At 61.3% G+C, this 24810-nt stretch overlaps 1 protein-coding gene across 5 annotated transcripts in view; it reads left to right on the top strand.

The window, feature by feature from the left end:
* The first annotated feature begins 19780 nt into the window (after window positions 1–19780).
* EPHA8 (EPH receptor A8) overlaps window positions 19781–24810 on the top strand; it is a 34907-nt gene continuing 29877 nt past the window's right edge. For 2 of the 5 annotated variants that reach the window (XM_055139610.1, XM_055139609.1), the window contains exon 1: window positions 19784–20041. In XM_055139610.1, the coding sequence (XP_054995585.1) occupies window positions 19948–20041 (94 nt within the window). In that variant the 5' untranslated portion in view covers window positions 19784–19947. Of the gene's footprint in view, window positions 20042–22365; window positions 23329–24810 lie in introns of those variants that run through there. The other 3 variants (XM_055139606.1, XM_055139607.1, XM_055139608.1) reach the window with 3 other exon arrangements.

Here is a 24810-nt window from a genome sequence, read left to right as displayed (position 1 = left end):
CACCGGGGTATTATTAATAACCACGTATCGTGGAGTATGGAGCTATTAGTAATAAAATAACTGCCAACCCGTTTTTAATGGAAGGCCTTTGTGCAATGGCAGATGGAAAAGGGGCACCACAGAGGCTGTGCCGGCTTCCCTGGTCCCTCTCAAGCCCTCATCCCTGCAGACCACAGCTGTCCTGCACACTGTCCATGCACCAGCCATTATAACTGAGACCATCGCCCAGTGGTCTTCGGCCTTTCTACCCCTGTGAAAGGCACCGGTCCAGGGCCCTGAGGCTGAGAACATGGTGCTAGACAGTGCTGGGCACAACGCTAGCCCCTGAGTGGGCAAGGAGTGGTGGGGAGTTCAGGGCTGTGCCGCATTTTAGCTGGGGTAGCCAGGCCAGGCCGGGCTTACGTGGCTTGAGTTGAGACTAGACAGCCCTGAGAGAGATGAGCATATTCCCTGCAGAGAGAACAGCCAGGGCCGGAGCCCTGTGTGAGGAACACGGAGCAGAAAGGAAGCAGGTAGAGTGGAGCGGTGCAAGCAAGAGGAAGGGTAGTGGAAGGTAAACTTGGAGAACCCAGGGGCCAGAGCGATAGTACAGCAGATAGGGAGGTTGCCCTGCACACAGCCAACCCGAGCACCCCACAGGGTGATCCCGGAGCACAGATCCAGGAGCAAACCCAACTCTGGGTTGGCCAACGCTGCACAGTGGCCCCCAAAACAACACAAAACAAAATTGGAGAATTCGGTGCTGCACGGGCCCTCTGGGTTATTGCAAGGACGGGGCCAAGAGAGGGTCGACAACGTGTGCCACGGCTCTGTGTGGAGGATAAATATAGGGCGAAGGCGAGTGCTGAGTGGTAATGCAGGGCCCATGGCGGCATCTCATCACAGCAGGATTTTCAGCAAAAAAAAAAGAAGAAGAAGAAGAAAATGAGGCTAGAACTAAAATCTAAACCCCCAGAGTGGCTCGCTGGTTGGCAGAACTGGGGAAATGATGGTCTGGCCTCAGGGGGTAGGAGCCAATCAGCCCCTGAAAGGGAAGCTCACAGGATGTGCTGATGACTGGACATGGGGTCAGGGGAAAAAGAGAACCGAGGAGTGTCCCCAGGACTTGGGGGCTGAAAGTGGGGAAGAAGGCAGGTCTGGGCAGAGGGAAGGAGCTCGCCCTGGCGCTCTGAGGGTCGGAAGAGCCAGGTTAACGCCCAGGCAGGGTTGCTCTGGAGCAGGCCGTGGACGCAAGATCACCAGCCCAGAATCCTGGTCTTGTTTACTGAGGCCCAGCTGGCACCCCCAGAGCCCCCCGGAGATCTGGCCGCTGCTCAGGGCTCACCTTCTCCCGGGACGGTACTGGGCCAACACGGCGAACTCACTCAGACATGGAGGGAGATTGAGTGAGACACAGCACCCCACCCCAGCAGACTCAGAGCCTGCTTTCAATTCCCTAAACGCCCCCTGCCCACAGACCTCCTGGGCTTCTTGATGCCTCCACTGGGGATCCCTTGACCCCTCACAGACCTCAGGCAATGGGGCTGTCACTTGTTGCTTGCAGCAGCCCCAGGACTCGACTCACTCATGGCCTCACCCTGGTGCCGGCTGCTTTGAAGCCGTAGAGCCATTTTTGATCAGTGACTTGATTTTTTGTTTTTGGTGGGAGCAACTACTCCCACCTGTGCTCATGGCTGCATAGGGGGCCCACCTGGACCCAGGGACTCACACATGCAAACATGCATTCTGCCACATTCTTGGGATCACATCTGCAGCGCATCGACCAACCTTGAGGGCTCCATCCACAAAGACCTCCCCAAGCCTCTCTGAGACCAACTGGCCCTTGTCCCCCTTTAAGCTGTCCCCCCACAAGCCAGGCAGAGCTGGGAGAAGGATTCAAGTCAGCTTCCTGTCCCCAATCACACCCTCCTGACCAGTAAATGGGCACTGACATCGATTTCACCATCTCCGTGTTCCACCCAGCAGCAATTAATGGTGGGGAAGCAATTAAGTGAACCTTGCAAGACTGATTTGCAGCCTGTAGTGCTAGGGTTAAGACTTGCATTCTCAAGAGGGGGGGATAATTGGCTATCGGAGGGTGAAAACTTCTGGCTCCTATGCACAGCAGCGCAGATGCATGGACAGCACACACACAGAGTGACAGTATGTCCGTGGTATTAGACTTGTGTGGGGCTAGAGATGAGAGGAGGTGATGCTTCAAAGACCCCTTGGGAGTAGCCGTAACGCTGCAATAAGGGACAGAGCCGGGTGGGGGCCAGGAGCCACACCCTCACAGAGGGCTCGGGCCTGGAGCTGGGGACACAGGCCGGAAAGCAGAGCATGATACTCACAGACACACCCGCCCTGCCAGGTTAGGGGTTAGGAGCAGCTGGCTTCTGGAAGGTTCCAGAGGTACCAAGCAGAGCTGTGGCAGGTGAACAGACCTGGGTGAGGTCCCCTCCCAGCCTCCCGCCCCGTGTCCAGGGGTTGTGTGAGCAGAAACCTGCAGAATGTCTGCGAGTGCCAGGGAGGCTGAGGATTCCCGTCTTTCGTGTCGTCTACGGGACACAGCATCCCCATGCAAGAAGGTTCCAGGTGAGAGCTTCATCCCTCAGCTTGAGATGCTGTTCTCGCTGCCAGAAGCTGTTAGACCAGGCGCTGCCACTCCAGGATCCCGGGCCCAGCCGTGTTCCTGGCCAGGTGCCTCCTCCTCAGGATCAACTTGCCCATTCCTGAAATAAAAAGTGAGAAATTTCCTCTCCCGCCTCCTGCACAGAAGGGCTACTTTGGGGCAGCACCTCCAGGCCATCGTCATGGGCTATAGACTTGACACACACATACACATACACATACTTGCACACGTACAGGCGCGCGCATGCACACAGACACATACATATAGGGACCCGTGTACACATGCACACTCACACACACACGTGGTGAGATGGCTTTCCAGAGACTGAGGCGCAGAAAAGCAGGGACTTGACCAGGGTCCAGGGAGTGAGGGGGAGGGGAGGGCCGGGATTGGAACCCAGTGGTTGAAAGCAGGCAGGCAGGGGAAGAGACCCTAGCGGATGTGGGACTGGGGAGGCAGCTGCCCCGCGCCCTCCTGCTCGGCGCCCCCGTGGGTGGCCCTGGACCGTCTCCCTCTGCGGGGGACCCGCTTACAAGCAGAGATGTGCTGAGGAGATGGCTCGGGAGGCCCTGGGGGCCCTGAGCCGGGAAGGGGAGGCCCGAGGGGCCCCGGAGCTGTCTTCGCAGAACTCTCAACTGTCAGCGGATCTGCTGAGGACTCCGCTCCGCCACATCGTGGCCTGGCTCCAAGCCTCCCCCCACGGCGCCTGAGCCGCAGTCCTGGCGGCTCGAGCAGCCAGACAGGGCCCTCGGAGATGTGACCCCTGCCAGCCCCCAGCCCCATCACTCACGGCTCCCGCCTCACATGTCACTCTGCAGGTCCGCCGGCTGCCGGAGTGCTCCCACCCTCTCCTCGTCCCGCTGCCTGCCTGCCTGCCTGCTCCCAGCCTCGGTGGGCTGGCCCCGGCCCGGACCCCACCCGAGCTCCCCGAACCCGGCCTGCCTGTGCTTACAGATGCCTGCAGCTGAGACTCTGCTCCCCAGGGCCTTCTCCTGGGCCTGGTCTTGGTTAACTCTGGCTGTGTTGGCCTCGCCAGCATGGATGGGGCCAGGCCGCTCTGGGTTTGGGGATGCAGCCACCCTGGCCGGCCCAGTCTCGTGAGGGGATGTTACCCCCATTATACAGGTAAGGAGATGGAGACCTGGAAAAGGAAAGGCCAGGATACCCCCGCTTCCCAGCCAAGAGAAGGAGATGGTTTGGAGCCCTGAAGCCCATTGTCAGGACCTCTCGGCTGGGCAGGGCGGGCAGGCCTGTGAGATAGAACCCAGGCTCTGAGGTTCTGATGGTATGAAGAGTCAGCTGTCTTGGCCCGGATTCCCTGGCCTCACCATGGGAGCAGCCCTGGGCCTCTGCTGTACCGTCCCCTCTGTGCTTTCTCCTGAGCTGAGCAGGGTCTCCTCTGCAGATGCCGCTGCAGTCAGTCTGCCCCCCCCTCACACCCTCCAGGAAAGGCTGCGGGTGGGGGTGGGGGTGGGGACTGGCCTCTGTGTCCCAGCACCGTGGCTCAGCCTGACAGGTGTCCAGGTAGTGCTTCTGAGTGGCGTGTCCCTGCCAGGGGCTCACGCCTCACGGCTCACCACGCCCAGCAGGGATGAAGGTCAGACGCAGACCCCGCTGGAGGGAGTGGGGTCCAAGTGAGCTCTTGTCACTGGCTCAGGGTCCCTGGCAAGTCTTCAGAGCAGATGACCCTGCATGTGGGACTCGGAGCTGAGGCCGGCAAGGTTGCCCTCCAGCCTGGGCTGCAGAAAGCTCTGGCCTGTGTCCCACTGGCCTCTGCGGGCCCCTCCGGAAGCACCGCAGCCTGCCCCCCAGCCCCATCCTAGTGAGGGCCCCTGGCCTGCGGTCAGAGTCCTTCCTTGTGGGGACCCTCCTCGCTCCCGATAGGAGCGTCTCAACCAACCCCACCTTGCAGAGTTCGAGAGTCTGGCCCTGGGCCTCCCTCCGCAGCCTCCAGACGGTGGCCCAGGAGGACCACAGCTTAGTGCCTACCCGCCAGCTGTGTCCCCAAGAGTGAGCTTGATGAAACCCCCAGACTGTCCCAGACGTGGTGGCAGGTGCCTCCAGGCTGTGTGACCTGCAGTCCTCGCCCCAGGCCTGTCTCCCACCCGCACCCACAGCTACTAAGACTCACAGAGCTGCATGAGCCACGCCAGAGGCGAAGGGAGGGCGGGAAGGGGCAGCAGCATGCTCCTCCAGGCCCAGTCCCACCCCGGCACCTGGGCCCCGGGCACCGCCAGGAGGAGCTCTGATGGCTCCCAAGCACCAGGGCTTGTCCCTGAAAAAAGGGCGGTCAAAAGAAGCAGGTGAAATTTATACATTTTATTGAACCCAATAGAGTTATCTTGCTTTTAATATGTGATCAATATTAAATAATTCATAGTTTACATTTTTCTATATAGCCATCTTAATTCAAACGACCTACATTTCAGGGGTGGGGAGTGGCTCCCCTTGGACTGTGCTGTGCCCACATCTCCCCCCTGTCCCGCCCCTGCCTTTATTTTTATGGCCCCAGGGACCCGGGGCTGTCTCGTCTCTCCCAGCCCCTCCCCTCCTGGCCCAGTGCCACAGGGCCCTGCGCAGAGGCGGCTGGAGACCAGTGTGGCCTTGAAGGCCCAGCCGGCCTCCTCCCACCCTGCTGGGCTTGGAGGACTCAGCCTTCTCTGTGTGCACACTCCCTGCTCAGATGCACAAGCTGGCTGGGACTACAGGCCAGGGTTCAGCTCACTGACCCTCCGGGACCGTGAGAGGCTCTGCTCCTGCCTGGGGCCTGGGAGGAAACGGGCAGCAGAGGTCTCTGCTGTGCTCCTCGGACCCACTCACCATCCCTCCCTTGCCTCGTGTGTGTGTGTGTGTGTGTGTGTGTGTGTGTGCGTGTGTACGTGTGTATATGTATGAGTATATATATATGTGTATGTATGCATTTGTGTATGTGTGTACGTTGGGTGTATACATATTTGTGTATGTGTGTATATGTAAATGTATGCATTCTATATATGTATGTGTATGTGCTTGCATGTCTATGTGTAGTACGCAAGTTGAGTACGTGTGTGCATGCATGCACTCTGTGTGTATGTACATGTGTATTTATGCATGTGTGTACATATGTGTGTATATGAGTATGTAGGTATGTGTATGAGTACATGTGAATGTGTATATGTGTGAGTATGTATATGTGTATATGTGTGTATTAATGAGTACATTGTGTATAAGGATTATATGTATTGTATATATGTGTGTATGTGTTGGGATGCATTTGTGTGTATGTATGTGAGTATTGCAAGTGTGTGTATGTATGTGTGTGAGTGTATATGTATGTGTGACTGTGTGCATAGGGTATGTACACATGGGGATGTATGTGTGTGAGTGTGTGTACCGTGCATACATGTGTACATACAAATAAATCCTTTCTGCACAGCTTCTGTGTTGGGCGTTTGTGTTCCTGTTTGCCGACTGCCTTGCTGGTAGGCATGGAGGCTGTGGGACGGGTTCAGAGGGGTCCCTGTGGGTGGCTGATGGGGACTTCACCTGATTCCCCGGGGACAGCTGCACCAGCTAAGGCCCAGATGGAGGCCTGTTCTCCCCCCAACCCAACCCAGTGCCCGAGTCAAGCCCCTCCCCGCCTCTGGAGCCTGCCTGACCTGTGCCCCCAGCCCCATGCTCACTGTCCTGGCCCTGACGGGTGCTGGGGGTCTCCCACTCGCCCTCCCAGCATCCTCTGCCTGTCTCTCTGCACCCTCCCCCCACCCTACATCCCGCTGTCTGCACCCGAGTCCTCTTTGTGACTCTTTGTGGCTCCTGCCTGCCTGCCTGTCCCCTCTAGCCTTCTCCCTCAGCCTGGCCTCTGGCCCATCAGTCTGTGTACGTGTCAGTCTGTCTTGCTCTCTTTTCCACCTTCTCTAGTCCTTTTCCTTTGAGGGTCTCCTTACCTCCCCCTTCCTCTGCTGTTCCCTGCGCCCCGCCTCTCCCCGACCGCTACCCTCACCACTTTCTCTCATCTCTTTCCCAGGCTCCTTCTCTGTCTCTGCCAGCCTCCGTCTCTGCTGTGTCCCCTCCCTCTGCCTGTCACTGGTTTGTGCCTCCCCCGCCCTCCCCCTGGCTTCAATGGGGCCCGAGCCTCGCCGCCTCCCGCCTTTCCTCCCTGGGAAGGCAGCGGTGGTGGCGGCAGAGTCCCCCCTGGATGACAGCCGAGCCCAAGCATCCCTCGGAGCTGTCACCGAGGAAATCACACACCAGCGCCTGAAATTCAAATTAGAGTTTTGCTGAAGCTGCTAAAACTCATCAAACACTATCTTTGAAGTCCCTCGGCGAGCTGGTCATTGCTCTTAAAGGGGCCCCTGTTGGAAGCGAGATGGTGGGCGGAGGGTTGAGGTAGAGAGACCCTCCCCAGACCATGATGGAGATCCCCCGGCTACCACCCCAGTGACCCCATGTCCCAGGGGCGCCCCACTTCTCCAGGTCCTGGACCCTGGACCTGGCCAGCAGCCTGTGTCCCTGAAGCAGCGGCCTGAACGTGACCCCACGCACTCAGCTGGGGATCCCCTCTCCGCTCCCTGGCTGGCACCCAGGTCTGTGCTCATCCTCCAGGCTGTCTCTCTCTGTGAACATGAAACTGCCTGGGCATGGGAGCAAGAGTTGAAGAAGTCGGAACATGCATCGCACCAGCTCCACGGATGCTCGTTGCTGCTGCGATACCAGGCACGAAGGAGCATGGCAGCCTGTGATGGGCTTGGTTCTGAGGACCCCAGATCACTCATCCTCCTCAGCACCTCCCCCCCGCAGGAAACCCTTCCCCCCATCACCAACCCTCTTGGCAGATGAGAAAAGGTGCAGAGGGGAAGTGGCTGGCTCGCTCCTCTTCCCCGTCTCTCCTCATGCACCCCCCACAGCTCTCAGGGTCCCCAGACCCGGCTCTGGGCTGTGCCCTGAGCCTGCCCCGTGCCAGCTGCCTATACTCTCCTTTTCCCGGCCACCTCCCTCTGCCCTGCCAGTATCTCTGACAGAGGAGTTTGAGACGAGAACCTGTGCCTGCTTCTCTCTCTGCCTGGAGTCTTGGCCCTTTGGCCTTTCTAACCTGGCCTGTGTCCCCTTCCCGGCCACCAGCCAGGCGAGGCACCTTGGCTTGTTTGTTTGGGCACCACACTTGGCTGTACTCAGGGGTTACTCCTGGCTCTGCACTTAAGAATTACTCCTGGCGGTGCTCAGGGGACCGTATGGGATGCCGGGGATCGCACCCAGGTCAGCCACATGCAGGGCAAATGCCCTTCCCGCTGTGTCATCTCTCCGGCCCTCGGGCCAGGCACCTTTCTACCCAGGAACTGGAACAGTCCTTGGACTTGCTTCCCCTCACTGATGACACCCCCTCCACCCCACAAAGGCTAACTTGCTGCATTGGGGTGGGGGCAGGAGGGCAGGGGGGCCAGGGGCGTGCGAGAAGGGCCCTCCGTGTCTGGGGGTGGTGTGCTGGGCTGGGCTGGCACATGGAAGGATGCCCACTGCCACGGGGCTGTGCCCAGTGGTTGGAAGCTGCACCTGCGGCACGAGCAGGTGTCCTGGGCTCTCGTGTGGAGCCAGGGGGGTGCTGGCATCCAGGGGGGCCACAGCAGCATGCTCACGTTAGGCCAGTGCGTGCCAGGCGCTGCCTTGTGCGTGTCGGGGAGGGGGAGAGGCGGCAGCCCTGGCAGGGTGAGGGGACCATGTGGGGCTCGGGACTGAACCGGGGTGTGGGGGGGCAGGGTCCTGCATACAAGGCCTGTGCTCCAGCAACCCACCCAGGCTCTGCCTCGGAGAAGGTTCCAGAACATCGGGTCACTGTGTCAGCTCAGCGCCAGGGCGTGTTTCAAGCACACACATGGCCGGAGGGCACACCAGGCAGGTGTGGGGAGACAGGGGCGCTTCCGGAAGGCGAGTGGGGCTGTGGTTCAGAGCTTACCGGGAAGAGGGTAGGGCAAGGGAGGGAGGACTGTCCGCCAAGGGCCGGCGAAGGGCAGCCGGAGCGAGCACTTACTGCTCTGGTGCAGAGTCCCAGGCAGAAGCTGGCACCCATGAGTTCAGGCTGACGGTCCTCCCCGGTGACCCACCTGTGCCCCGCTGCAGACACAGCTGCCCCCCACCCCGAGGCCACCCAGAGTCCCCGCAGCAGCCGGCTGCAGGGACCATGGGAGGGGAGCCCTCCCCTCATAGACACGTGACTCACCCCCTCATCCCAGAATGTGGTGACAACCGGGCAAACCAGGAGATCGACACATGGCATGGGGAGGTCCTGGTGACAGAGGACTCAGCGGTCCGGCCAGCACTTATGGCTCAGGCTGTCCATCTGGGGCTCTTAGCTGCCCTCGTGGGTCTCTGATGAAGTTGGAGATGCCGCTGAAGGCCACGGAACAGCGCCGGGCTCCGGTGCGCCTGGCCCAGGCTGTTTAGAGCCGGCGTGTGAAGGGCGGATATTAAGTAGCATCTGACCCACATCAAAGCCGATTGGGAAAGATGAAGGGGCTGAGAGAAGCGATGTATAAACCAAGTGCCACTGAAGGGGGGAGGCCACCAGGCATGCAGATGTGGCGGGCTTGCCACCCCCACCCCAGCCTGGCTCTCTGCATCCTTAGGCGGGGGGCGGGGGCTGCCAGAGCCTTCTTCCAGAGCCCCCACCCCTTCGGCATGTCCCCTGTGCCGGTGTGCGAGCCGGCGTCTGCACGTGTGTGCGGCCTGCCCGTGCACGTGTGACAAGCAGGAGCTGCTGACAAGTGCCCCAGGTGTATTTCGGGGGCCGCTAAAGCTCCGTGTTTAATGGCTGGAGCCACAGTGGTCACGGCTGTCACCAAGGATTTCACGGGCTCGTTTACATCTTTAGCTTCCTCCTTGGGAGATGGCTTCATTCTTCCCAGCCCCCAGCCCCGCAGCCGCTGGGGGGTGAGGAGGGGGTGGGGCCGGGGGTTCAAATCTCTGATGGGGGCGGAGACTGGTGGGCCAGAGCAGGGTCCAAGGATCCCAGCCACAGCACCGTGCCCAGGCGAGCAGAGCCGGAGGCAGAGGCAGGCAAGACCTGGTTTTGCAAGCAGCATGGATTAGGATGGGGACAAGCAGGAGGTGAGATTGGAGCTGAAAGGTCAGGAGCTCTAGGAAGGGACAGGGGAGGGGAGAGGAGGGGAGGGAAGGGGAGGGGAAGGGAAAGGAGAAGAGGGGAAGAAGAGAAGGGGAGAGGAGAGGGAGGAGGAGGGTAGTGAAGAGAAGGGAGGGGAGAGAGAGGGGAGGGGAGAAGAGGGGGAGGAGAGGGGAGAAGAGAGGGAGAGGGGAGGGGAGAGAAAGGGTAGGGGAGAGAGAGGGGGGAGAGAGAGACAGGGAAGGGGAGAATGAGAGGGGAGGGGAGAGAGAGGGGAAGGGAGGGGAGAGGGAGAGAGGAGGGGAGAGAGGGGGAGGGGAGGGAAGGGAAGAGAGAGGGGAGAGAGAGGGAAGAGAGAGGGGAGAGAGAGGGGAGAGGAGGGGAGAGGGAGAGGGGAAGGGAGGGGAGAAGAGGGAGAGGGGAGGGGAAAGAGAGGGGAGGGGAGGGAAGAGAGGGGGGAGGGGAGAGAGAGGGGGAGGGGAGAGGGGAGAGTGAGAGGGGAGGAGAGAATGAGAGGGGAGGAGAGAATGAGAGGGGAGGAGAGAATGAGAGGGGAGGAGAGAATGAGAGGGGAGGAGAGAATGAGAGGGGAGGAGAGAATGAGAGGGGAGGAGAGAATGAGAGAGGGGAAGGGAATGGGGGAAAGGGTAGAGTAGGGCAGAGAGCAGCCCCTCCGTGCCCCATGCAGAGCTGAAGCTGCCCAGCCTGCCTAGGGCCCTGGCAGGAAGGGGAGGGGGTCCCTGGCATGTGTGGGAGCCAACACTCATGCACAGCCCCTAGCAGCTACACCGCAAGCCTGAGAGGTGATTTTCAACCTTCCCCACCCCTGGAGGCCTCTGTCCCCCTCCACCTCCCCCGCACCCCATCACAGACAGCGGTTTTGCGTACAGCACGGGTCTGTGGACGTATCAGTGGGAGTGCAGGTATTGAGTCGGGACCCTTGGGCTCTGGGTTCCAATCCCCCACTTCCCTGGTGAGGAGGTGGCATGTGACACAGCCTCCCCTCGGAGTCCACACTTCCCCCTCAGCCCCAGACCCACAGTGGGGTGGGCCTGTGGCGGTGCTGGACAAACAACCCGTTTACTCGAGTCTGGGCCCAGATGGGCTGAGGCACCGTAGGACCAGAACCCAGCATGGTCCTGCCCTGAGCCAGCAGTGAGCTGCTAGGGTGATGAGGATGGGTGGGGAGGTGGGGGCGGTAAGTGCCGAGGTGGGTGTGGGGGCACCGGCTGACCCAAGCTGGAGACCCCAGAGAAATAGAAGTCGGTGGTCGGCAGCGTGTCGACGTGGCAGGCAGTCTCCAGGGAAGACTCGGGTCTGACCGTGGGCCCAGCGCGGGGAGGACCAACCACGCCGCCCCGGACGCTCAAGTCCGGCCAAGCCAGGCCCTGTGCTAGGCCAAGGAGCGGGGGGCCTCCGTCCCAGGACTCGGCATCCCCACAGGAGCCTTCTGCTTCGGGAGCGTCCCCAGAAGCTGGCTGGAGGTGGGCTGTGGCCAGAAAAGAGGGAAGGGCTGGGCAAAAGAGGGGGGCATGGGGCGGAATGGGGGTCCGAAGGGTCTGGCTGCGAGGAGAGAGCACAGAGGTCACCACCGCCGAGCAGGCGGTCTCAGGTGCCCGGCTAGGCTGTCTCCACCTTGTCAGCACAGCCGCCACAACCCGGGGCTGTCACCAGCAGCCTCAGGAAACATCCCGGTGGAGGGCCCGTCCCCACCTCCTCCCCTGGACATCCCCCCCCCCCCAGCCTGCCGCAGCCCTCTGGAGCTGAGGAGGGTGGGCGGGGGGCTGGGAAGCCTTGCTCATCGCTTCCCCCTCACTGGCCTCCGCCAGCAAGTGACCTTGGGCCACCGATCGGCCTGGACAACATTCAGTAGCTCGGGCCCGCCGCCCTGAGCGCTCACCCGCTCTTCCCTCGCATGCCAGAGAGGAATGTGGGGTCGGGGGGATGCCACGCTCTGCCTCTGTCTCCTCCCAGGACACACACGGGGGTGCTGCCTGCTAAAGGGGCCTGCACCGGGGGAGAGGCAGGAGTCCATGGCAGTTCAGGGGCTCCAGGTGAGCTGACGACTGACCCCCAGGGAACCCCTGCAGTCTTGGCAGGGGGCTTCTGGGCGGGGCACTGAGAGATGGCCTCGTCCAGCTGCCTGGTCCCCTCAGTGGTCTACCCTCCCCCTGCTCACCCCGTCCCCAGGGTGAGCAGAAGCTCCTGGTGTCTTCCCAGGCACCCCCCCCCCGCCTCTCATCCCACACCCCTCCCCACCTCTCTGTGGTTCAGGCTGCTCCCCTTGAGAGGGCCTTGCCTTGCCTCGGGCCCAAGGCTCAGAGAAGGGACCCGCAGTGTGGCCACACCCTGCCTTGACACCATCACGCACAGCTCTCGGCTCTCGGTCCTCTGGATGCTCCCATCGCCCACCAGAGCTCCCAGCCACTGCCACCACACGCCCTGTCCCAGCTCTCTCACACCACTGTCCCGGAGGGCGTGGGGAACAGCTCAGGGGCCACACACCCCGTCAGAGCTCAGCCCGCAGCCCCTGCTGCAGTGCTCTGGGGTTCCAGGAAACGGCTGGGTGGGCCGAAGGAAGGGAGGGGCTGCCTCGCCTTTGCCCAAAGGACAGGCGTGAACGGACCCTGGGGCGGGGTGGGGGGACTGGCCCGAGTGGAGCCTTGGGCTGGGCCCCCTCCGTTTGCAGCAGCGATGGAGGCTGCTCGGTGGCCAGCCCAGCCCAGCCCAGCCCTCCCGGGGTCCGCGCTGAGTGGTGAGGACAACAGTGCCATGGGGCAGGGGGCTGGTGCTGGCTCCGCTCCAGGACTCAGACCTTTCGGTGGGGCCGCAGCCAAGCTGGCTCCCTCCTGGCGGCCGCGGCAGCACCGTGAGAATCCGACAGAGCTTCAGAGCCGCTCAGCATTTCCGTGCACTCAGCACTGGGTCGTACCCAGCCTCCCTCCTGGCTCTATTCCCTGGCTCCGCAGAGGTGAGGTGCGAGCACCACCCACTCCCCACCCCCACCCCGCACTCACATACACCGCCCCCGAGCCGCTGTCTCCTGCGCACCCTCTCGCTGCACACTTACTCTCACACACTCACACGCTCACCCTCACACACTCACATGGACCCTCACACACTCTCACACACCCCTCCCCACACACAAGCCCACACTCTTTTTTTTTATTTTGGGCCACACCTGGCGATGCACAGGGGTTACTCCTGGCTCTGCACTCAGGAATTACTCCTGGCGCTGCTCAGGGGACCATATGGGATGCTGGGAATCGAACCCAGGTCGGCCGAGTGCAAGGCCAACACCCTACCCGCTGTGCTATTGTTCCAGCCCCAAGCCCAAACTCTCTTACACACACTCACATGCACTCTCAGACACTCGCACACACACTATCACACCACTCACACCCACTCTCACACATTAACACTCACTTACCCACTTGTTCACACACATGCATTCACACACTCTCAATCTCACACATGCACACACACACAACTCTCTCTCTCTCTTTCTCTCCTCTCCATTCTATCTTCCTCTTTTCCCTTTAATCTCTGTCTCTCCTGCTCCCCCTCTTTCATTCTCTCTCTCCTGCTCCCCCTCTCATTCTGTCTGTCTCTCCCTTCTCTGTGTATCTGTCTGTCTCTCTCTCCTGTTCTTCATTCTCTGTCTGTCTGTCTCTCTCCAAGCACAGAGCTGCTCCCATCTGTCAGAATGCTGATGTGGGCTCATCTCCTCCCGACAAGGCAGAATGATGATAAGGTTATTTTTTAATATCAGGGATATTAATGCTCCTCTTTCTGATAATGAGCCACCGCCAGCTCCCTGCGGGTGGTCTGGGGGCGGGGCAGGGAGAGGCAAGCAGGGGGTAGAAGATGGACCTACTGTGTGCCGGGCCTTTCTCAGCCTGAAGGCAGGTGGGGAGCTAAGATGCAGAGAAGCGAAGTGACCTCCCCGCCCCCCAAGCCACAGAGCACACAGGAAGGGCACCCAGGATTTGAGCAAATCTGGAGACGATGCCCATCTGTGCCTGGGAGCCTCATGGGCCTATGCTGGCAGGGAGAGCCCTTGGTTGCACCCCATGTCCGGCACCCTAAACTGAGTGGACCCCTCTGCCCTGGTTCCCCACAGTGGCCCCTCTCCTTGGGGTCATGAGCTCCTCTGGCCCCACCCACCAGCCCATCCCTCGGTGCTGACCAAACCCCAAGTCCTGGACTTCCCCTGCCCCCCTTCTCCAGCGCGCCCCCCGCCCCGCCACTGAGAACACAGCCCCGGCACCCGCAGAGCTGACTTGGGATCCAAGTGCCCCAAAGAGCAGCAGCATCTCAGACAAATCCTGCGGCCCTCCACCCGCGTCTCCTCCTCTGTGAAACGGAGATAATAATAGCATTGACTTCCAAGGGCTGCTATTAAGATTAATAAGAGCAGTGACGCTGCGCCGTCTTCCCGAATCGTCGAGCCGGGAGAGGCCCTCCCCCACCAGCGGGTCCAGGAGGAAAGTGATTTGCCTCCAGTCACACAGGCCAGGCGTGGGCACACTTTGAGTTCCCAGGCTGGGCCAAGAGGGAGTCCGGGCCAAAGAGGGTGTGGGCTGGGAGCGGCGAGGTCTGCTGCAGGGCAGGTGGCCAGCCAGGGCCCAGGCGGGCATGGAGGACCCGCTTGTGCATGGAGCCGGGTGTCAGGATCTTTCTGAGAGAGCTGGGCTGCGGCTGGGGTCCGAGGGGGCCTTTTGAGGAAGGACAGAGAGGGTGCAGGAGGTGGGGACTGCTGAGGTGAGAGCTGTGAGTGGCAGGAAGCCACGTTCAAGAAAGTGCAGTATGGGGGCGGGGTTCAGAACTCCAGGACTCCTGATGGTTCTAACCAGGAGAGGGAATGCAGGTGGTCTTCCTGGCTGCAGAGGCCAGAGCATGGCCACACGCTGCCCTGGTGACAGTGAATGTGTCGTGCAGGCACAGGAGGGATGGAGAGATGGAGAGAGATGCTGAGGAGCGGGTGGAATCATGGTCCATTGTTGTTTTTTTTTTCTTTTTGGGTCACACCTGGCAATGCACAGGGGTTACTCCTGGCTCTGCACTCAGGAATTACTCCTGGCGCTGCTCAGGGGACCATATGGGATGCTGGGAATCGAACCTGAGTTGGCTGCGTGCAAGGCAAATGCCCTACCTGCTGTGCTATTGCCCCACCCCCGGAATCTAGGTCTGTTCTGGGGGTAGAAGCTAAGACTTGGGATGTGCCGAGGGAGCAGGAGGCCCCGGGACTATGTGAAGTTCTGGAATGCATCGCCAGGTCCATGGCAGGAGAGGTAGGTGGGGGTAGAAGGTGGGCAGTGAATCCTCATTGCCCTGGGGCTGCTGGGGTGCTGGGGTGCAGGGGTGCAGTGAAGCCCTTGGGAGGAGGAGAGACTGGGCGGGAAAGAAATGGAGACGGCGAGAACCTTGACTTCACAGAAGAGCTGGCGGGGGGGGGGGGACTCGAGAGGGAGCGCAGGTAGGCGGCACGGGACCGGGGGGTGAAGGGAAGGCTCGGGGTTTGTTTTTCTAAGACAGGAAAGACTTGAGCAAGAAGGATGGAGCCTCGACCTCCGAGGCCCACCCCGAAGGCTCCTCTCCCACTCCGTGCTGCTGCTTGCCCGGGGGTTCGAGCCGTGGAGGTGATTGATTATATGTAAACAGGAGGAAGCAATTAATGTGTGCATGCCCGGCCATTAATAAGCCTCTTATGTATTTATAACAACACCTCCTTTACCCTCCAACCTGGAGCACACAGCCCGAGAAGAGGCAGGAATTCGCCGAGGAGACCCGAGCAGGCCCGGGCCCGGGCGCCGGACCCTTGCTCCCTGCTGCCACGGCACCTCCCTGCACCCTGCGTGTCCACAGGCGCGCACTTCTCAGAAGAGGCTAAGCAAGCCATTCTCGGGCTCCTTTAAGCTGCCCTTTCTTCCAGACACGTATGATCCCCGACACGTATGATCAAGCCATTTTGGAGGTATTTGGAAGCCATCAGAGGCAGGAGCATGGTGGAGAGTGAGAAGACATGGAGTCCCCCCTAACGCTGAGACACCTGGGGTCACTGAGGCTAAAGGGCCCCCAGGGCCCCCTGGAGCACAGCACCTTTGCGTCCCCGGTGTGGACACGGAGGCCTCTCCAGGTTTCTCCACATCACCACCGACGAGTCTTTGTTCAAAGCGATGACGCTGAGCCAGAGGGAAAGGGCTAAATTACATTCAGTATTTTCTGCTTAAAGAAGACGTAAAAAAAAAATAGTTTAAATTGTAAATTTCAAGTTTTGGTGCCTCACATTTTCTGAAATATTCCCTTCTGTGGAAAGGGATTTTGTAATTGCCTGTTTAATGACCAGTTTCCCCTCAGCGTGGAGCTCTGTGAAAACAAGGCGCGTCTGGGCGGCCCCACCAGCTCACTCCCAGCCCCGCACGGGCGCCACAGGAGGGGCCCGATCCAGAGTTGTTGAATTAGTGAATTGAGGAATAAATCGCTGCTCCACGCCAGGCGGCATTCACTCACAATTACGGCACAGCGTTCAGTTTCGCCTGCTTCTTGTTACGTGTTGAAAGTGGCTGCTGGACAGACACGGAGTGACGCGCGTGGGGCTGTGTGACAGGTTGGCCGTAGTTTGGACTCCTTCCCCACGGTCCGGCCGAGTCCTCTGTGAAGCCTGCTGCCTCCTTGCTTCCCCTCCAGTCTGGAAGCGCTTTGTCACTGGAGCTTGTCCTTCTTGCAAGCCCCGGGTACTGAGAGGATCTCCACAGGCTCCACCCTCCCTCCAGAGGAGAGGTTTAGATGCAGGTGGTGAAGATGGGATCCCTCCAGTGCCCTCCCAGAGGGACCCGGGTGCAGGCACGAGCAGGCAAGAGAGGGGTCCTCTGCAAGAGTCAAGGCTGAGAGCCGGGTGGGGGCTGGGGCAACTCAAGGCTGGGGGTAGGTAACCTCGAGCCACCCCCCCCACACACTCGAGCACTCCCGTCTCCTGCCTGAACATCTCCTCTTCCTGTGTTGGAGCAGCTCCCCGCCCCCCAACCCGGTACAGACCATCTCTTGGGGCGCATCGCTGCTCAGCCCCAACCCCTCCTCCCCTTCCTCCCCGAGCGCTTCCCACACAGGCTTGCAGCTAGGAACGCACACGTCTCCCCGCAGCTCTTTGAGCTGGCAGCGCCTTGTTCTGAGTTGGGGAGACTGAGGCTCCTAAAGGAGATGTGAGAAGAAATCCTCCCAGGAGGTTCGCCTCTCACTGGGGGCCGAGGTGACCTTCCCTCCGACACCCCATCCCACTGCCAGAGGGAAAGAGCTGGGGCAGGGCGGGGCCCCTGAGCTTCCTCGCCTGCCCCCACCTTGCCTGTAGAACAAGGGCCCGGCGTGCCAATGTGCCGCTGGCAGAGGGGGAAGGTGAGGGTCACCCCCAGAGGGCCGGAGAAGCCTGCAGTGCGGCTGGTGCGGCTGCCCGGCATCCAGAGACCCAGTGACCTCTAACCCAGAAGTGCCTTCAGTGATGGCATCTTCAAGTATTTGGCCAGCGGGGTGCAGGCTTTTGGACCTTCTGGGGGAGACTCTCCGAGCACCTCCTGTGGACCAGAGTGACCCAGCTGGGGCCTTGCCATGGCCCTTACCCCCCAGGGACTCTGGCTGCAGTCAGAGAGAGGAGCAAATAAAGCACGACCATCACAGCACAGACCTTCCTGCTCCCCAAGTCTCTGCTCAGGAGTCCCCCACTGGGGACAGTGACTAAGGGCCCTGGACAGGGGCTGTGTGAGAGAAGGAACAGAGTGGCCCCTGGTGAGGGCTGAGCACGAAGCGGGGAACTCTTCCTCTGTCTCCCTCCCCCAGGCCTGCCACCACGCAGCCGCCAGGAGCGGGGGCCAGATACCCTGTCTCGCCCAAAGTCCTTCTCTAAGCGAGATGCCCCTTCTCTGGTGACTTCCTCCTCCCCTTGGCAGGATGGCAAGTTGGCCCGCGTAAGCCCGGGACAGGTGCTGAGTAGAATGGGAGAGGAGGTTCTGAAGAGAGGACAGAGGAGTTTGAGACGAGAACCTGTGCCTGCTTGGCAGGCCCTTTTAGGCCCCCTCACCTCCAGACTTTGCCCACCCCCCCCAAAATGGGGAGATGCCAAACTTGGATTGCTCTATCTCGACGTGAGGGTTCAGAGCTCCAGTCCCCCTCCCAAGCTGACTCCCACCCACAAGTATTTCTGGAAGGCCCAGCAGGCTTTGAGGACGTCCACTGGTGCCCAAAGGCATTCTGACGACGTTGTTCTGCCCCTGCCTTGCCCGCCCTCCAACGGGCCCAGGGACAAGGTGCCAGCCAGGAGCTTTAATCAGAGAAACACTGAGAGATAACCCCGAGGTCAGAGGGTGGTGGCCACTTCAATACAGAGGTCTGTCCCCATGGCGGGCTGATGAACCTGCTTGCATGAGCTGCCAACTGGAACTCTCCGGAGACACCACATAAAAATTCCGGATACATAACTTCACTTGAAAACGCAGAAAATTGGGCTGACATCCCCAAGGCGGCGTTGGCTGGAGCTGGGGAAGCTTCCGCTCACAGGCATCCGCTGGAGGCTGCCTGCCTGCCTCATGTGGACATCTGAGTTTGCCACTTTGGATCTCATCCCATCTGCAGCTCCCCCTGCCCCCCTGCCCCGCCACCCCTCCCCAGCCCTGTCACAGCCTCCCTGGGCCATCTCTAACCAGCAGTTGCTTGAATGCCTCGGGTAACTAGGGGCTCGCTCCAGCCTCGAGACAGTGCATCCCAGCAGTTTGAAAGCTTTCTAAATGGGATGATCTCTCCTCTCTCCCCCGCCCCACTGGTCCCCCCAGTTTTTCTAACAAAGCAAGCTGTGCTGGAAAAAGAAATGGGTTTTGGAGTCCAGTGGCTCTGGAGCTAACCCCCCTGAGCATTTAATGACAGTCTTTCTGCTCTGTGTTTTCCTCCGAGGCTCCTCCCCTGCAGGGCTAGGAGCAGTTTAAACTACAGCAAGTTTATGAAGCGCCCAAATCAGGGCCTGGCACCCGGCACACACTCCCTAAGTCGCTCTTCTTATTGGATCCAACTCCTCTGCAGTGGCCACAGGAGTTGGCTGGGAGTGCAGGTGGGGGCTGTTGAGCGGGTTTGTGTCCTTCGGGGACTTGCCTGCCAGGGCCATGGACTCTGGAGGACCAGCCCTCAGTAAGCCTGGGTCACCAGGTACTCACAGAGGACTTGAGGATGTCCGGTGAGAAGGGGGTCTGCCTCTCTTGGGCCTCGCCCACTGCCTACAGCCTGCCTGCCTAGAAGGGGCCATCCCCCTCCTGCCAATGCAACTGGAGGTGGGGGAGGTCAAGACCGGAAAGAAGCCGGGAATCTCCCAGCCGGGAAGCAGCAGCAGCGCGCTGGCAGAAGCTGGGAGATTCCCTTGGGTTCTCCAGTGGAATTTTTACTGCCACCTCAGGGCAGACACTGCATCTCTCTTCTACAATCATGGAAGTTGGGGTCCAGAGAGGTTAAGAAATTTACCCAAGTCACACAGCCAGCTCTCAAAGTCTCCTCTGGCTGGTCACTCTCAGGCCCCTCGAAACTCAAGGTGTCCCAATCGCTGGAGTGAAAGAGGGGAGATGATTATTACCTAAAAGTGCATATTGAGTTTGCCTCTGCGCCTCTGTCCCCTGCAAAATGCGCAAAATGTTCCGTGAACGCGTCTGGGCATGTCGCCCGCCACGCGGGGCACTCCGATCCGAGGGCCTGGCGGGGGCAGAGCGTGCGGGTGCACCTGGCCGCCCTCCCCCCCCCCCCCCCGGTGTGTCCGTGCGTCCCGGGGTCGCAAGGCCGTCCGGGGTCGCAGGGCCGTCCGGACTCGGGCTCCGTCCGCAGTGGCTGGGGGTCCACGTGCGGGCGCGGGGCACCGGGCGCGGGGCGCGGGGCGCGGGGCGCGCGCCGCCCCCCGAGGTGCGGGCGGGCGAGTGCGAGCGTGCGCACGTGCGCGGCGGGGTCCGGGTCGGGCGTCCGCGGGGCGGGCTGCGCCCCCCAGCCCCGGCCTCGGTGCTGATTGGCTCGGCGCCGTGACGGGCCGGCCCCCGCCCGGGGCGGCGGCGGCGGCGGCGGCGGGCGCGGGTGCCCGCGTGTGCGCTGTGTGCCGGCGTGTGCGCCGGGGTGTGCGCCCGCCGCCGGCTGTGCGGGAGAAGCAGCGAGCGAGCAGCGCGCCGACGCGCGGGCCGCCGCGGCCGAGCCGGAGGGTGCGCGGCGCCCCCGCCCGCCCGGCCGGGCCATGGCCCCCGCCCGGGGCCGCCTGCCCCCCGCGCTCTGGGTCGTCACGGCCGCGGCGGCGGCGGCCACCTGCGTGTCCGCGGCGCGCGGCGAAGGTGAGCGGCGGCGGCGGCGGCGGCGCGGGGCGGGGGCGGCGAGGGGCCGGGGGCGCGGCGCGCTGCCAGCGGCTCAACTTCCTTCCTCGACCCTGAGCGCCCACGGCCTGGGCGGGCAGGGGGTGGCACCCGCGCGGGGAGAGAACGGCTGGGTCAAGGGACGGAGCGGTGGCGAGAGAGACAGGACTGGGGACCGAGGTTTGACGATGAGGGATGGAGGGAGGCTCGGAGACCGGGTGATGGGACCCAGGGATGCAGAGCTGGGGACCGAGAACTGAGAATCGGATCCCGAGACACTCGGAACAGGGGCCGAGGGAAGATGGATCGAGGCGAGAGGGGCAGAGATGTGACATGGGGACAGGCCAGGGGACGGGGAGCACGGAGGACAAGGAGAGTGGCACTGAGGGGCACAGAGGTGGGGGAATGAATGAGGTTAAGGGCTGGGGGAGGGGGGAGGAGGTGCACTGGATGGCGTTGCGAGACAGGGACCCAGAGCTGAGAAAGGACAGATGGGGAAGGGGCTCCGGAGGGCCGTGGGGGACGAGCACATGGGGGAGGCGTTTTGGTGCAGGACAGGAGGCCTGGGAGGAAGAGCCAGTGAGAGGGTTGAGGGGGCCCAGCGGGACTGAGGCAAGCAAGGCCCTGAGAACAGAGTCTTGTCCAGGGGCAGTGCCAGGTGGTCCCGTCACCCAGGGGACCAGGAGGAGGCGGGAGAGCAGGAGGGTGGGGGAGTGGGAGCGGGTGGTCATAACCGAAAGGGGCTGGAACTTGGACTTTCTGGTGGTGGGAAGGGACAAGGAAAGCTGGGAGGCGGGCGCTGGTCAGGTCCCCCACCCCCAGGGCCTCATGCCTGTACGCGCCCCTACAGCGCACCCCTGCACACCCAGACACATCCCTACACATCCCTGCATACCCCTACACATTCCTGCACACCCCTACACATTCTACATCCCCCTACATAACCCTGCGCACCCCTACAGCACAACCCCCCACACACCTGCATACCCATACAGCACACCCCTGCACGCCCCACCCATCCTACAGCAACCCTACACACTCCTGCACACCACTACACATCCCTGTACACCCCTGCACATTCCTACACACCCTACAGCACACCCCTACATACCCCTGCACACCCCTACAGCATACCCCTACACACCCTACAGTACACCCCTACATACTTCTATAGCACAGTCCCCTACACACCTGCATACCCATACAGCACACCCTACACACACCCCTATACACCCCTACATATTCTTACATATCCTAAAGCACAACCCTACACACCCCTGCACACCCCTATGACATACCCCTACACACCCTACAGTATACCTGTACACATCCCTACAGCGCACCCCATATCACACCCTCACACCCCTACACCACACCCCTACACACCTCTCTACATACCACTATAGCCTACCCCTACACACCCTACTTTAACACCTCTACACACACCCCTACACACCCCTCCATATACCCCTACAAACACCTTAACACACACCTACATAATACTCTTATACATAACTCCCCCCACACACACACCTGCACACATACTACCCCCACAAACAGCTACACACACACACACACACACACACACACACACACAGACACCAGCTCCTGTCCAGGATTCTGTCCTGGGTTCTGCTCTGGGCCTCCACCCTGGCGCCCCTCTGCTCCTACACTCCACCCGGGGAGGCCCAGCTGTGTGCTCGTGCAGTCCCATTGCTGATGACCTGTGTTTGGAGCCACCACCTCCCCACCTCCTCCTGCGGGCAAACTGGCAGAGACTAGAAGCTCCAGAGCCGTGTTCCACGCTTTGCACTAGACCCCAGAGAAACCCACCCCTCGCACGAGCAGCTCACAGGGACACAGCACACCGTCTGCACACTTGGCATTCACACACGTAGAACAGGCCCTGAAGAGACTCACATGCGTGACAGCCCCCCACAGCTCGATGCACAGAAATGCACCAGTCACACATGCACACTCGTGTCCCCGCCAATGCAGGCACGTGAGAGCCCTGCATCTCCCCCGGCAGACTCCACAGACTTGCATTCGTGCCCGCAGATGGGAATGTGCACAGAATAAAGGCACCGGGGGTACACTTGGCCCCTGGCGAGATCAGGGCCATGCAGGAGCAGAGCTGTGGGGCAGTGGGCAGGGGGGGATGTGCAGGGCGAGAAGGCAGGTGAGACTCGAGAGGCCCGGAGGGAAAGGAACGGGGTGGGGGGGGGGTTGCTCCCAGAGCTGTGATCTGAGAAGGCAGTTTCCCCAGGACGGGGTGGGCGTAGGAAGCCATTCAGTAGCAGGATTGGGGGGGCCCATATGGAGGCTCTGGGTCTAGGGTACTGTACCCCAGCTCCCTGTTTCGACTCAACTCTCCAGGAAGACAGCTGCAGCCTCCAGTGTTGCAGACAAACCCCCAAGCCACGTGGGGAAGGACCTGGACAGTCTTGCGCAGAGAGGACAGACCATCAGTCTGGGCAAGAGGACAGGTCTGGGGAGGACTCCTTGGGAGGCAGGCAGAGAGTAGCTGCCCCGGGCAGAGGGAGCACTCTCCAAGAGCCAGAGCCCAGGGCTGTCTGCTCAGGGCAGCAGGGTCCCCTTGCACAGGCTGTGTGGCAGGACGGGGATTCCCCGGGGGTGGGACAGTCCCTCTCAGCCTCACCTCTGGGCTGGTGCCACGAGGACCAACTAGTCAGGGAGGGGCTTTGTCCCCAGCTGGTCCTGTGAAGGTGACAGCGCCTCACACAGGGTCCTGGGCTGGGCCGGGGGAGGACCCTGCAGCCACAGATGCCCCCCGAGCCCCACTGTGTTTGAGGCCCGGTATCTGCCACTTTGGGGTGAGCTTCGAGGCATCTATATCCTTGCTGACATCTCCTGGCCACCCTGAATTCTCCAGCCTCACCACCATGCGCTGCGTCCTCAGGGAATGTAAATCAATTTAAGTATTAGTCTCAGCGAAATGGAATGGGGGAAGGTGACGGTGCTGGAGAAAAAAAAAAAAGAAATCGCATAATGCCTTCCCAAGTCGAACAGGAAAGGCTTAGGAATTATCTGTGCTTCTCCGAGCTGGAAAGGGGCCCATTTGATCCCACAGAACAGCTCAGGCAGGTAGGCCAGGAGAGGGCCCCCAGACATTTTGCTGATGAGGAAACTGAGGCTCGGCTGGGGAAGGTAGCTGCTTCCTGGAAGGCCCTGAGAGAGAGCCCAGCCCTGGGGAAGTCCCAAGGCGGCTGGAATTCTCCGTAGCTCTCATGGACCCTGCCAAGGATCTGGTGAGTCCCTCGAGAGGCTGTGCCTGCCCAACGGGAAGTGGACTTGAAGTCCGAAAAGAGGGAACAGAGGGCAGAGGGCCAGGGAGGGGTAGAGAAGAGTCTGGAAGGAATTGAAACAAACAGCCCCGGAATCCTATAGCTCTTCCTGAATCCAATAGAATCGACTTTTGACTTATCTTTGGATTATCTGAGCCCCCTGGCTGGCTGATCAGAAATCCGAGGCAGATGTGGTGGGGGCCCCCTAGGAGAGGGCAGGGCCTGGGAAGTGGACGCTGCCCTTCCCCCTCTGCCAAGTCAGGGCAGTGGGCGGTGCTGGGGGGCGTCCTTGGGCATTCCTTGGGGTTGCCCCTGGGCTGAATTATAAAGGACGGAAGCTGTGAGATCCACGGCTAGGAGGTGGGCTGGGTGGGGTGAGGGAGCTCCTTGGGACCCCACCCCTCACCCTCTCCCCCAACCAGGCCCCCGCTGGTCTGGGGGTGGGGGGACTGCAGTGCGGGCCCCTCCCCCCGCCAGCGGGAGGAGAGAGCTGCCTGACCCAGTTTCTCTCCGTTGCTGAGAGGAAGGAGGCAGGCGGCAAGGCTTCTCTGCCCGTGCCCCTGGCGTGGGGCCGGCTCCAGGAGGGGAGAGCCCCGTGCGGACACGGGCCCCACGTCCTGCTCCCTCCTGGCCCCGGGGACCGGGAGAGCAGTTCCGAGGCTCCCCACCCCTGGTTCTGCAAGCCTCTCTCCAGCTGGCCCCCGGGGCCCTCTGTAACGGGGTGGGGGTGTGAGCTGAGGAAGAAAATCAGCCGAGAGCTTCCCCACTCCAGCATTTCCTGAGGACACTCGTCCCCGTCTCCGAGGGGCAGGCTCCGGGGCTGTGTGGTGACAGAAGGAGCAACCCAGCACCCCCCTCCCACCCCCCGCTAGAGAGCCCGGAGCCCTCGGTGGCCAGCCCAGGCCCCTCCTGTAGCTAAGCTGCAGGCCCAGGGGCACAGAGGCTGGGTGTGGGAGCGGGGGCTTCTCGCCAGAGACAGTGCAGTGACAGCTGGCACTCGAGAGCTAAGAGCTTCTCCTTCCCTGCCTTACTGCATCGCTCAAAAGCAGGTAGCCCAGAGAGGTGGAAGGACTGAGCAGAGGACACACAGCTTAGAGACGCCGCGGGGAGACGGATGTCTCCCTGTGGGTGTCCCTTGAGCACCACCCTGCGTGCAGGCAGGTCCGTGACGCATGGGGAGAGACCTGGTGTTATTCCCCTTAGACAGGGGAGGAAACGGAGGCTCAGCAGAAATCACTAAGTAACGGAGGCCCATCGGGGCATCTGGCCCCACGGGGGACTCGGGGTCCTCTTAGAGGGGCTGGCTGGGGACTGCCCGGCCTCTGGCCAGCCTTCCCACCCCTTCCCCAGCGTGGGCACTGCCCAGAGACGCAGCTTGTTGGGCTTGGGCTCTGGTGCTGGTGGCATTGTCTGGGACTCTGCGTGCGTGCGTGGGAGCTCGGGGCT

This window comes from Sorex araneus, chromosome 5 (assembly GCF_027595985.1).
Source record: "Sorex araneus isolate mSorAra2 chromosome 5, mSorAra2.pri, whole genome shotgun sequence".
In the NCBI taxonomy this organism is placed as follows: domain Eukaryota; kingdom Metazoa; phylum Chordata; class Mammalia; order Eulipotyphla; family Soricidae; genus Sorex; species Sorex araneus.
Note: the sequence above shows the minus strand (reverse complement) of the source record. Positions and strands in the feature narration are given on the sequence as shown.